Here is a 13,615-nt window from a genome sequence, read left to right as displayed (position 1 = left end):
TCTCACGGGACAGGCGAGGCAGGGGAGGCCTGCTTCACTACAAAGCATGCAAAGCCATATAGCATAGGTCAAGGAAAGAATGCATAGACGGCAGAGGGGTTACATATAACAGAGCTGGTTACATATATCAAAAGAGGCATTGAGTCACCCCATATGGCTGGTTACATGGACTCAAGAGTACCTCAGAGAAGCACCCTCCTGACAATGACTTCGCCCCACTGAAGAGAAGTCGTTTCCTCAGTACCTTTTGGAATGTTAATGGTTGCTAAGCATCCACTTGCATATTATTTCTACCTTCTTTCCACCCCTACTGTCACACAACTTGTGGTGCTCCTGCTCCTGCTCTAGCAGAGACAGATGACTCAACTCCCTCGAGGTATTTTGCATTCAGCATAAGAAAGCCATCTGTTTCACAAGCGAAAACCGAGTTGATCCAAATTACAACTCTTTCCTCTCGTTCTCTTTCAGCCATACCGCCAGAGTTCAGATTCCGAAAAAGGTCAAAACTTCATTGCGTTGTTTTACTTTAATGTGATTTCTTAAGCTTGCCGGGCACTTTGTAGAACTTTACAGTCCGTTTGTCAAGGAGATGGAACGCACTGTGAATGCTCAAATGTTTGATCCAAAGCAGGCTGATGTAAGATGTTTTTAAACAGTTCAGTAAAATAGATACAGATATAAATAGTCTGGTGTGGTAAAGACAGCAGATTTTTAAGAATTACTTAAGCCAATGGAATGAGATCACCTTCAGTGTAGGAAACAGACTCCCTGAGTTACTTTAAAATGTACATTAACTGCTACAAATGAGTTTAAAAGCAAGATCTTAACATGTTATCAGATGCCATGAATACCACAACAAGTTGAGCCCAGCCCGCTAGCACTTTTAAAAGAAACTATCCACACCCTGTTATTTCTAAACCAAAAAGCCAGTTGGAGAGTCCTACAAAACAATGGTGGGTGGAGATTTCATGCTCCACTGTCCGCAGAGACATCCAATAAAGCCAAGTCCTTGATTTCCTCCAGTAAGCAATACAGGCTGGTGCCCTTGGTTTGGCAGTACTGTTCGTATTCTTCCTCTACTGGCTTTGCTTTGGCCTTGTCTTGCGCCAGCTGGGCTTCCTCTGCGGTCTTCGTCACTTCCCTTACCAAATCCGTTTTAGAGACCTGGTGACTCTGTGTCGGTTCCAGTTCTGATGTCTTGTAGGGCTCACAGTTTGTGATTTGAAGCCGGATGGTAAAAGCGTGGCACCGGGAACCCTGCACAGATATTTGTACCTGCAGGGGGGAGGACGAAAGAGAAAAAATGCTTCAATTTTGCCTCTTTTTTTGTAACTTTTTTATTTTTCATAAAAACATCATACCAGTTAAACACTGAGAGCAAAACTTTGCTTAATTACAATTCTCAATATGAAGAGAGCCAGTAAAGTTAAATGATGTTTATAAAGGCATAGAATATTCAACTGATATTCAATTACAATTGTATCCAAAAGATGTTTTCCCAAAAAATTATAAGATCTATCAAGTTATAAGCTTCCTCTATCTTCCACAAATATCACAATACTAACACCTATCACAATACTAACACCTATATGTACTAATAACTCTCTCTCTCTCTCTCTCTCTCTCTCTCTCTCTCTCTCTCTCTCTCAAGCTCTTGAAACTTTCCTAAGTCTTATTTGCTAACTGGAGTAACAGACCCTTACATTTAGGCCTTTAATTGACCAAAATTGTTAGTTTACCCACGCTTGCTGCCTCCTCCCTTGATTGGTTTTCTCTGTTCTGTAGGGCAGGGTACTTTTCCAGCTTCCCATTTGTTGCAAACACTATTCTAGCTGCTGTCATCAAATATTGAACAGCTTTTCAGAGTTTCTCATAAGATTCTTTGGTAATAAGATTCTTGGCCTCCATATCGAATTTAATTTTCACATTTTTTTGGTATTTCTGCATGTCTCTCGTTCCAGTATTTTTTCACCTTTTTACATGTCCACCATATATGGGAAAAGGAGCCGTCGGCTTCATAAGAACATAAGAACTAGCCTGCTGGATCAGACCAGAGTCCATCTAGTCCAGCACTCTGCTACTCGCAGTGGCCCACCAGGTGCCTTTGGGAGCTCACCTGCAGGAGGTGAAAGCAATGGCCTTCTGCTGCTGCTGCTCCTGAGCACCTGGTCTGCTAAGGCATTTGCAATCTGAGATCAAGGAGGATCAAGATTGGGAGCCATAGATCAACTTCTCCTCCATAAATCTGTCCTTTTTAACGCCCTTTTTAAAGCTATCCAGGTTAGTGGCCATCACCCCCTCCTGTGGCAGCATATTCCAAACACCAATCACACGTTGCGTGAAGAAGTGTTTCCTTTTATTCGTCCTAATTCTTCCCCACAGCATTTTCAATGGATGCCCCTTGGTTCTCATATTGTGAGAAAGAGAGAAAAAGTTCTCTCTGTCAACATTTTCTACCCCATGCATAATTTTATAGACTTCAATCCTATCCCCCCTCAGACGTCTCCTCTCCAAACTAAAGAGTCCCAAACACTGCAGCCTCTCATAAGGAAGGTGCTCCAAACCGTCAATCATCCTCGTTGCCCTTCTCTGCACTTTTTCTATCTCTTCGAAGGATTCTCTGCATTTCCAGCATTTCCCTTTCTAATTCTTGTTCGTTCATTTCTTACCAAGACTGATAACATTGCTCAGGTGGATCTGTCACTTACTGTCACGTGGTCAAAGAGCTTCAGGGTAACCGGCAAGCCAACTGTGGGAATGGAGCCAATCCTGTCGGGAAACCGCTGGAGGCAGCCTGGACTCCAGCTGCAGGTCTTGTCAGTTCGGCAAGAGAGGACCAAGCCCTCCTTGTTTTTCAGGTAGGCGGCTGCCTTAATTCCATACCTGTCGCAGAAAGATATGAAGGGCAGTGACGGCGAACCTTTTCGAGACCGAGTGCCCAAATTGCAACCCAAAACCCACTTATTTATCGCAAAGTGCCAACCCGGCAATTTAACCTGAATACTGAGGTTTTCGTTTAGAAAAAAAGGTTGGCTCCGAGGTGTGCGTTACTCGGGAGTAAGCTTGGTGGTAATCGGTGGCTTTGCTTTGAAGCAACCATGCAACTCTTCCAACGGGTGAATCACGACCCTAGGAGGGTTTACTCAGAAGCAAGCCCCATTGCCAGCAACCAAGCTTATTCCCAGGTAAAGGATCGCACTTTAGTTCTTCGAATGAAAATCAGTGGGGTTCAACAGCGCTTAACAGGGTTACCTACACTGCTTTCCCAAAACTAGGTCTTAGGTTTAATGCTAATAATCTCCCTGAAATAATTACACTATTATCACATGACGAACTCCGTGCACGTGTGTCCACAGAGAGGGCTCTGAGTGCCACCTGTGGCACCCGTGCCATAGGTTCGCCACCACTGTTAAGGGAAACCCAGCTAGTATTTGTTCTTAGGATGCCGCAGGGTGGAGGATGTTGGTGCCCCTGATGCAATTAATAAGTAAACCATAAACCTATTTCAAAGGGCAGCCATGTTGGTCTCCAGTAGAATAGTTACACTGGAGTCCAGGAGCTTTGACGCCTGAAAACCGATACCTTGAAACTCTTCTTGGTCTCTCTCTAAGATGCTACAAAAGTGTGAAGCAATAATTTGGGGTTTTTTGCAAGCCAATGCAACATTGTAAGGTTGCTGCCTAACCTTGGAGAGTTTTCGCCTGCCAAGGTTGGCGCGCAGCCCAGATCTGGGGAGTGCTTTCAGTATCTGTAGCTTCTAGCTGTGATATCTTCTGTGTTTCCCATGCCTGTCTGAGTGAAACTGTCTTGCTGTAGTTTTCGGATGAGAACTGCAGGTGTTTATCTAACTTTGGCGGGAACTGGGAGGTGAGCCTGTAAAAGCAGCTGCTCTTGCGTTGGGAGGCCAGTTCCCGCATTGCGTGTGTTTGACTTAGAAAGCCGGATCAAGAAAGAACTAAAACGTTACTTTTGGCCTGGACTTTGCAAGTTCCTTACAAACATGAACCGCAGGTTAGACAACCCTTGTTAAGAAAAATGTATCAACAGGATAAAAACCAGCTCTCGAGTCACGCACAGGTGTCAAACTCGCAGCCCTCCACATGTTATGGACTACAGTTCCCATCATCAGATGATGGGAACTGTAATCCATAACATCTGGAGGGCCACGAGTTTGACACCTATGCATGTGTCTCACCCAACTCCTATAGGGGTTAAATCCAAGTCTTCTATCATGAAAGCAAGCCTGGGAGAGCCACGCTTGTTTCATTAAAACCTGGGTTCTTTTCTCCAATAACTCCAACCAGCTGAGGTCTCAACGATTTTTATTGAAAAACAGAAATAAAAGAAATAAAACATAATTGAGGTTAAGGGATTGCTTAGGTGGTTATGTCCCTTTTAGTTCTTTGTCCCCGTTCCGGGAACCCATGGCCCAGAGATGCTTCTCTGACCAGGTCTCAAGATGGAATTCTAAAACCTTTGTTTTCCCCTTCTCAGGAAAACTCTGTTCAGGCCACGAGGTAACTTAGGCCTTTGAAGTTTCATCCTAGCACCTCTGCATAGTTTCCTGTCCTCCCTCCAGGAGATCAAAAGGCAAAGATGCTTTTCACAGTCATATGTGACTTTGCTAGTTTTACAGTACTATTCCATCACATCTTCCATCTCTGATTTCTAACCTTAAGCAAGAGTTAGCCCTGTAGTTAGGGAGCAGCAGTGATGTAGTGGTTAACAGCAGGTATACTCTAATCTGGGTTTGATTCCCCGCTCTGCCACCTGAGCTGTGGAGGCTTATCTGAGGAATTCAGATTAGCCCTTGCACTCCAATACACGCCAGCTGGGTGACCTTGGGCTAGTCACAGTTCTTCGGAGCTCTCTCAGCCCCACCTACCTCTCAGGCTGTTTGTTGTGGGGGGGGGAGGGAAAGGAGTTTGTCAGCCCCTTTGAGTCTCCTTGCAGGAGAGAAAGGGGAGATATAAATCCAACTCTTCTTCTTCAGAAGCATACAGGCACGCTGTATTTGCCACAAGTGTCAGCAGTCGTACCTGGGCACGAAGACGAGCACCCCATTTGTCCTTATTGAGTAGATAACCCCATTGGAAGTGCAAAGCTCATCTCTTTCCGGGTCCTTGTCTTTGAAGTACATGCACTGGAAAAGCTCCGTTGACTGTTTCTGGGCATGCTGGGCAGCCTGAACAAAGAAAAGGATATCGAGGAGATAGAAAAAGTGCAGAGAAGGGCAACGAGGATGATTGAGGGACTGGAGCACCTTCCCTATGAGGAGAGGCTGCAGCGTTTGGGGCTCTTTAGTTTGGAGAGGAGACGTCGGAGGGGGGATAGGATTGAAGTCTATAGAATTATGCATGGGGTAGAAAATGTTGACAGAGAGACATTTTTTTCTCTTTCTCACAATATGAGAACCAAGGGGCATACATTGAAAATGCTGGAGGGAAGGATGAATAAAAGGAAACACTTCTTCATGCAACGTGTGATTGGTGTTTGGAATATGCTGCCACAGGAGGTGGTGATGGCCACTAACCTGGATAGCTTTAAAAGGGGCTTGGACAGATTTGTGGAGGAGAAGTCGATCTCTGGCTACCAATCTTGATCCTCCTTGATGTGAGATTGCAAATGCCTTAGCAGACTAGGTCCGTGGTGGCGAACCTTTGGCACTCCAGATGTTATGGACTACAATTCCCATCAGCCCCAGCCAATTGGCCATGCTGGCAGGGGCTGATGGGAATTGTAGTCCATAACATCTGGAGTGCCAAAGGTTCGCCACCACTGGACTAAGTGCTCGGGGGGAGCAGCAGCAGAAGGCCATTGCTTTCACCTCCTGCATGTGAGCTCCCAAAGGCACCTGGTGGGCCACTGCGAGTAGCAGAGTGCTGGACTGGATGGACTCTGGTCTGATCCAGCAGGCTCGTTCTTATGTTCTTAAAACCATTCAGGTCAGAGCACACAGCTTGTTTCAGGATTGTAGCTTTTGCAAACTGGGAGCCCCGTCTGAAGGGCTGCCATTTCCCACCTTCCCATCTGCATCCAAACTGGCTGAACTGCTTGCGCAGGTTCTTTTCTAGCAAGTGATGCTTGATCCTTAGAACTGAAAACGGCTGCACAAAAACTCTACATGCTTTTGAAAGTGGCGACACTGCAGACCAATATTCCAACTCCTGTAAGGAGACTCAAAGGGTCTGACAAACTCCTTTCCCTCCCCCTCCCCCACAACAAACACCCTGTGAGGTAGGTGGGGCTGAGAGAGCTCCGAAGAACTGTGACTAGCCCAAGGTCACCCAGCTGGCGTGTATTGGAATGCACAAGCTAACCTGGTTCACCAGATAAGCCTCCACAGCTCAAGAATCCAGGCACAGTAAGGTAGCTTTCGGATCTGTCATTAACAACACAGGTGTCCACCAAGAAAAAATCCCCCGTACCAACTTTAGCACAAAAATCGTGGGGACTGTTGCCTTGGTGTGGAGCTCCGGCCTTTTCTGTCTCTGTTTTTGTCAGGGGTTGTGTCTAGTTGATAGAGATGCATTCCTGACCCAATGTATTTGTTACAAGATATGTGTAGCCAGCCTGCTGTATGTTACCACTGTTGCACTGGGACATTCTTTCCTTGATCTTTGCTTTATGGCTTCACACACCGAGTAGATAACTAGGCTTACCCCTGACACTTTTGGTCTCATGGGAAACAGAATGGTTTTCGTTGCCCTGTGGGGGCAGGAGGCCAGGTGGCTTTATCTCTCTCTATCGCTGACCTTGGGGCGCCTCAGCTCCAAATAACTTTTCACATTCTTTGGGAAAACAAGAGGGGGGATCAACTTCTGGGATAAAGGAGATAGCAAAAGTCAGGTTCGGCAGAACTAGCTTTGATAAGCTGGGTGCTTCGATGACTATCAACAATACAGAGTTTGTTTATTGCTTCAAGGTTCAAAACCTAACAGTTTTCCAGGTAGATTATCAAGGAATCCACAAAGGATTTTCTTATGAGAGGGAAAGCCCAATGCAGACATTTTTATTGAAGCCCGTGGCCACGTGCGCTCACTGTCCAACTGCGGTTAAGCGCTTAACATCCGGTCTAAACAACTGTTCCAAGCAGCACAGCTATTGCAGATTTCTCTTTTATGCTTAGCTCTATAAAATCCCCCCCCCCCATTTTCTGTTTACTTATGAATCTCACACAACTTATGGATTTATTCATATCACAACTTACCCTGTTTCTGTTATTGATGTGATTACACAGTTCCTCAAGTTCTTGGTTGCCAAGTAAATTCTCCTTGGCGCCTGATTTGTCCTCTTTCGAAGCAGCTGCAAACAGCAGACGGTGGACTATGATGTCGGCATATCTTCGAATGGGTGAAGTGAAGTGGGTGTATCTATCCAGGGCAAGACCTGAAGTAGAAACACAAAACTGAAAGGCTTGATGGCATACATCTAAATTTTCTACCTATCTCTTGGAGGCTAACCAACAGTAAATGAGCATGGACTCTCCATACCCTTGTTTGCAGCTAAGAGTTGTATTGCGACACTGGAGAGATAAATGCCCACTTCCTTTAAGTCATTGTACTGGAGACCTTACAACTTAATCAATATTTGAACACATGGCATATAGATGATAATTGCATATGGACTTATTTTTAGGTATCTGGAAATAAGAACATAAGAACATAAGAACAAGCCAGCTGGATCAGACCAAAGTCCATCTAGTCCAGCTCTCTGCTACTCGCAGTGGCCCACCAGGTGCCTTTGGGAGCTCACATGCAGGATGTGAAAGCAATGGCCTTCTGCGGCTGTTGCTCCCAATCACCTGGTCTGTTAAGGCATTTGCAATCTGAGATCAAGGAGGATCAAGATGGGTAGCCATAGATCGACTTCTCCTCCATAAATCTGTCCAAGCCCCTTTTAAAGCTATCCAGGTGAGTGGCCATCACCACCTCCTGTGGCAGCATATTCCAAACACCAATCACACGTTGTGTGAAGAAGTGTTTCCTTTTATTAGTCCTAATTCTTCCCCCCAGCATTTTCAATGAATGCCCCCTGGTTCTAGTATTGTGAGAAAGAGAGAAAAAGTTCTCTCTGTCAACATTTTCTACCCCATGCATAATTTTATAGACTTCAATCATATCCCCCCTCAGATGTCTCCTCTCCAAACTAAAGAGTCCCAAACGCTGCAGCCTCTCCTCATAGGGAAGGTGCTCCAGTCCCTCAATCATCCCTCAAGGTTGCCCTTCTCTGCACTTTTTCTATCTCCTCAATATCCTTTTTGAGATGTGGCGACCAGAACTGGACACAGTACGCCAAGTGCGGTCGCACCACTGCTTTATATAAGGGCATGACAATCCTTGCAGTTTTATTATCAATTCCTTTCCTAATGATCCCCAGCATAGAGTTTGCCTTTTTCACAGCTGCCATGCATTGAGTTGACATTCCCATGGAACTATCAACTAAGACGCCCAAATCCCTTTCCTGGTCTGTGACTGATAGCACTGACCCTTGTAGCTTGTATGTGAAGTTTGGATTTTTTGCCCCTATGTGCATCACTTTGCATTTTGCTACACTGAACTGCATTTGCCATTTCTGAGCCCACTGACCTATAAATCTTTTATAAAAATGCATGTGCTAATGTTCCCGATGTACTTTTTGTTTCTCCTCTCTCTATATGTACCCCTTTTGAATTAGTTATTAGATTTTGAGGGTTTTTTCCCTTCTCTACCCCCCCCCCCCCTAATTTGATTCAAAACAAAGAAATGAAAACAGACCGACTCCAGTGGTGAACCTGGAACGGCATTAAAAGGACGTTCGTGCGGAAAGAGCACCTCTTCAAATGAGAGTCAGTACCATAGTGAGCGAACTCTTCCTCAGGACTGGACCCCGTCGAGAAATACAGGGCGTTGGACATGGCCTGGGTGGCCATCGAGCGCAGCAGCTTATTCACAAGAGGGTCGGAGGGGTCGACAGCTCTGTCTAAGGAGTCCGCCAGTGCCTTGTTAGACCTAGGCAAAATGGAGTTTGACTCATTACTACAGAAAACGTCCCGCTAGTTGGCACTTCTCAGCAGCACAGAAGTTTCTCACAGCTGCCTTTCTAGATGTAACACCCTCCCCGCAAATTCTGTTTACTCAGATAATCCCTGCGTACGCCACTAAAGAGCCCCGAATTGCGTGGTCCACGCTGGCTTGATCTCATCAGAAGCTAAGCAGGGTCGGCCCTGGTTAGCATTTTGGATGAGAGACCACCAAGGAAGTCCATGTCACTACGCATCTGGCCCCCCCCCCCCCCCACATGACCAAAAGGCATGCTCCCAGGGACTTGTGGTATCCCATGTCCCTAGGGCCGTACGCCACTGCCCTCTGCTCTCTCCAGTGGAGTTCCCTATGGCAGCCTCCAGAGAGGGTAGCCTTGTCCTAGTGCAGTGGTGGCGAACCTTTGGCACTCCAGATGTTATGGACTACAATTCCCATCAGCCCCTGCCAGCATGGCCAATAACATCTGGAGTGCCAAAGGTTCGCCACCACTGTCCTAGTGGCTTCTGGCTGCTGTTTTAGTTACGACTAGGAGTCCACCCCCCTTGTAACTTGCTTAATAGAAGAAAACGGCTCTTTGCCCCCCAGGCCAAAACCCTTTAGGACTTTGTCAGAAGGAGCCTGAAAACACTACAAGGAGACATTCCTCACAAGAATACCCACTCCTGCAGAGAAAATCCTGCATATTGGGTGCTGTGTGGTTTCCGGGCTGTATGGCCGTGTTCTAGCAGCATTCTCTCCTGACGTTTCTCCTGCATCTGTGGCTGGCGTCTTCAGAGGATCTGATGGTAGAAATGGAAAGCAAGTGGAGTATATATACTGTGAGGTCAAAACATATATATACTCCACTTGCTTTCCATTCCTACCATCGGATCCTCTGAAGATGCCAGCCACAGATGCAGGAGAAACGTCAGGAGAGAATGCTGCTAGAACACGGCCATACAGCCCGGAAACCACACAGCACCCCAGTGATTCCGGCAGTGAAAGCCTTCGACAATAAATCCTGCATAGCTTCCGTAATGCTGCAGCGTCAGTTGTTCACTGTTGGAAAGCACCGATCGCACAGACAACGCAACGCACCCAGAAAATCGCTGCAAAAATACAGCTGTGCAAACAAACGCCTCGGCCTAAAGAGTGCTTGCTCTACTTACCGCGTATCGATTGTGAAACCTTTTGCACTAGCGCATTCTTGGAGCTCTGCAAAAAACTCCTGCCGTGGTGGCGGATGCCGGCGCAGGAGAGCTTGGTAGGGGAAGCTCTCCCAGATCTTCTTCGCCACCCAATGGTTGGCGAGGATCATGCACTCGGCTATCGTCTCGTGAACCTCCAGCGGCTGCCGAGGAATTAGGTCGTCTATGTTCTTCTTGTCATCCAGTTGCACCCGGACCTCGACCCCCTCCAGCTCCAGAGCACCACAGATGTCTCGCTGGGCTCGGATGTGGCGGGCGACGTCCGTCAACTTCCCGATGGCCCAGATCAGCTCGTCCAGCTTTCGTTTCTTTGCATTTTCATCCAGGTCTTGGAGCTCGGGGATTTCGGCTGCGGGGGCCGGGTCCCCGTCGAGCAGCGCCTGGGCGGCCTCGTAGAAGAGTTTGTAAGAAGAGCGGAGAATGCTTCTGGTGTACCAAAACTTTTTTATTTCGTAAGAGGTTTTATCGAGTTCCCACATCACGCTCACAGCATACCTTGAAAATAAAAGCAATTGCTTAATTGATCATTATATACTCTAATGCACAGGTGTCACACTTGCGGCCCTCCAGATGTTATGGATTACAGTTCCCATCATCCCCTGCCAGCATGGTGCTGGCAGGGGATGATGGGAACTGTAGTCCATAACATCTGGAGGGCCGCAAGTTTGACACCTATGCTCTAATGGGTAAAGGTTGAGCAGAGGCATAGCTGGGCTATAGTGTGCCCGGTGCACACTCTGTGTTTTCTTACCCCCCCCCCTCCGCAGTGCACTGCCCCTCTGCGCCCCCATCCCCTTAGTTCAACCTAGAAAAGCAGCCTGTTCCCTTCAGGCTGAAAATGGCCTGGTGGGAACTACACTTCCCATGAGACCCTGGGGCTTGCAAGGTTTCCTGGGAAGTGTAGTTCCCACCAGGCCGTTTTCACCCTGAAGAGAACAGGCCGCTTCTCCAGCCCGCACTGTTTTACTAAGGGGGGGCAGGGCAGGCCAATGGGGAGGCATGGAACCATTTCCGCCCTAAGAGCGTGCTTTGCCTGGTGCAACTTGGCATGCCCACCCCCCTCCCCCCCTTGTAGCTCCACCTCTGAGGTTGAGACACCTTGAAAAAGAGAATGTTGTTTGCTTCTTACTATTAACATTCATTTTGATACATACAACAGCTGGTGCGGACAGCAAGACCCTTGCACCTTCGTGGGCTGAAAGAAAACAGCCTAGGCAGCGCCTGGACCACTGGATGGCCACAAGTAGGGAGACCCACTTATTTTTCGCTGAGTAGGGTTTAGCCCAGGCTCAGAAGCTAAGCAGTGTGTCTGGATGGCAGCCAATCAAAGAAGCCCATGACTGCCATGTAGAGATAGACCAGGGGTCTGCAACCTGCAGCTCTCCAGAAGTTCATGGACTACAATTCCCATCAGCCCCTGCCAGCATGGCCCCTGAGATAGACCATGGCACCTCCATTCTCCTCTCGCACAGAAAACTCTATGTGGTCTCCATAAGCTGGGTTGGACTTGATGACACATTTCACCATGAAGCACACATGGCATCCGTCCTAAACTCATTAGATTTTTTTAAATAATTCTTCAGGTTTGAAGAGTATAAATAAAATGCACTATGAATAAACAGTGCTGAGGCACCTGGGACCTTCGTAACTTCGGGACCGTCTTACCCCATATGTCCCTGTGCGGCCTCCGCGTTCGGCAGAGGCCAATTTGCTGGTTGTCCCTAGCCCCTTGATGATGCGGCTGGCCTCTACCCGGACCAGGGCCTTTACAGCCCTGGCCCCTGCCTGGTGGAACACTCTACCACCAGCTATCTGGGCCCTGCAGGATCTTGGAGAGTTCCGCAGGGCCTGTAAGACCGAATTGTTCCACCGGGCGTTTAGAGGGGCCGGCCGCTGATGCCCCCCCCCTTTCCCCCTCCTTTTCCTTTACACTCTGGGTTCTCCGCTTCTCTGTTAAATTTTCCAGGGTGGATCTATGAAGTTTATGTTTTTACGATTGGACGCCAATGTAACATTATTAATTGCTGTTTTAATGGGGTTTTATTGTAACTATTGTTTTATTGTGTTGTTCACCGCCCAGAGCCCTTCGGGGGAGGGGCGGTATATAAAACCAATTATAAATAAATAAATAAAAATAAAATTTCTTGGTTCTCTTCATAGGCCCGGGGATATATGCACACCAGTGATACCTGGAGGGCTAATGCTGAGCAGGAGGACAGTTGCAGAAACTGAAGATCGGACTTAATCAGCTCACCTGTCAACGAGGCCAAGGAGGGAGCATAAATTGGCGCTGAGGACTGCGGGTAACATGTCGTAGCGACGGTCAGCTAAGTAGTAAGTGGTGGCCCTAAGATACATGCAAATAATTACGGTTAATTTGCTTGCGTTGAACACACTGAAGCTTCTGCAAACGTGAAAATGTATCACAGACGGTTAGTTTTTCTGGTGTAAACAACAGAACGATTTAGGACGAACCATTTTCCCATAATGTTTTTACAGCGACAACAGCCATTAATTCCAGTTACACCATTACGCTGGATCGAGATTTACAGAGCAACCCCAAGAACCCTTTCCTGGGAGTGTTTAATTCAACTGGCCTAGGTGAGATTCTGAGTAGACCCACTTAAGATTAATCTCTTTATGTGCTGTGGGGCTATTTAGAGAAGAAGAAGAAGAGGAGTTGGGATTTATATCCCCCCTTTCTCTCCTTGTAGGAGACTCAAAGGGGCTGACAATCTCCTTGCCCTTCCCTCCTCACAACAAACACCCTATGAGGTAGGTGGGGCTGAGAGAGCTCCGAGAAGCTGTGACTAGCCCAAGGTCACCCAGCTGGCATGTGTGGGAGTGCACAGGCTAATCTGAAATCCCCAGAGAAGCCTCCACAGCTCAGGCAACAGAGCTGGGAATCAAACCCGGTTCCTCCAGATTAGATACACGAGCTCTTAACCTCCTACGCCACTGCTGCTCCTTTACAAGAGTATCCATTGTTAATTCAGGATAATAGCCCTCGGCAGGAAACAGGGCAACTCCAAATAGAGTTGCACCCTTCTAAACCCATTGAATTCAACAGAAGGGGAAAATTCTGGAAGAGAAATAACATAACTCTCACATTTACAGTGGGATCCTAAGCAGAACAACAGCACAACTGTGAAGTTAATAATGCAGGCGATCCAGTGCTTTCAAATATAGCTAAGAAGAGGAGGAGGAGGAGTTTGGATTTATACCCCACCTTTCTATCCTGTAAGTGGCCTACAAGCTCCTTTCCCTTGAGGTAAGTGGGGCTGAGAGATTTCCAAAGAACTGTGACTAGCCCAGTGATGGTGAACCTTTTTGAGACCAAGTGCCCAAATTGCAACCCAAACCCCACTTATTTATCGCAATGTGCCAACCTGGCAATTTAACCTG

General features: G+C 47.2%; 1 protein-coding gene across 1 annotated transcript in view; it reads right to left on the bottom strand.

The window, feature by feature from the left end:
* Positions 1 to 507: 507 nt before the first annotated feature.
* Positions 508 to 13,615, bottom strand: part of DIS3L (DIS3 like exosome 3'-5' exoribonuclease) — a 31,030-nt gene continuing 17,922 nt past the window's right edge. The window contains exons 10-16 of the mRNA XM_048482020.1: positions 12,465 to 12,557; positions 10,172 to 10,705; positions 8,836 to 8,990; positions 7,211 to 7,389; positions 5,040 to 5,185; positions 2,709 to 2,883; positions 508 to 1,275 (exon numbers count right to left, since the gene is read on the bottom strand). Of these exons, the coding sequence (XP_048337977.1) occupies positions 967 to 1,275; positions 2,709 to 2,883; positions 5,040 to 5,185; positions 7,211 to 7,389; positions 8,836 to 8,990; positions 10,172 to 10,705; positions 12,465 to 12,557 (1,591 nt within the window). The 3' untranslated portion in view covers positions 508 to 966. The remainder of the gene's footprint in view (positions 1,276 to 2,708; positions 2,884 to 5,039; positions 5,186 to 7,210; positions 7,390 to 8,835; positions 8,991 to 10,171; positions 10,706 to 12,464; positions 12,558 to 13,615) is intronic.

This window comes from Sphaerodactylus townsendi, linkage group LG17, assembly GCF_021028975.2.
Source record: "Sphaerodactylus townsendi isolate TG3544 linkage group LG17, MPM_Stown_v2.3, whole genome shotgun sequence".
Taxonomy (NCBI): Eukaryota; Metazoa; Chordata; class Lepidosauria; order Squamata; family Sphaerodactylidae; genus Sphaerodactylus; species Sphaerodactylus townsendi.
Note: the sequence above shows the minus strand (reverse complement) of the source record. Positions and strands in the feature narration are given on the sequence as shown.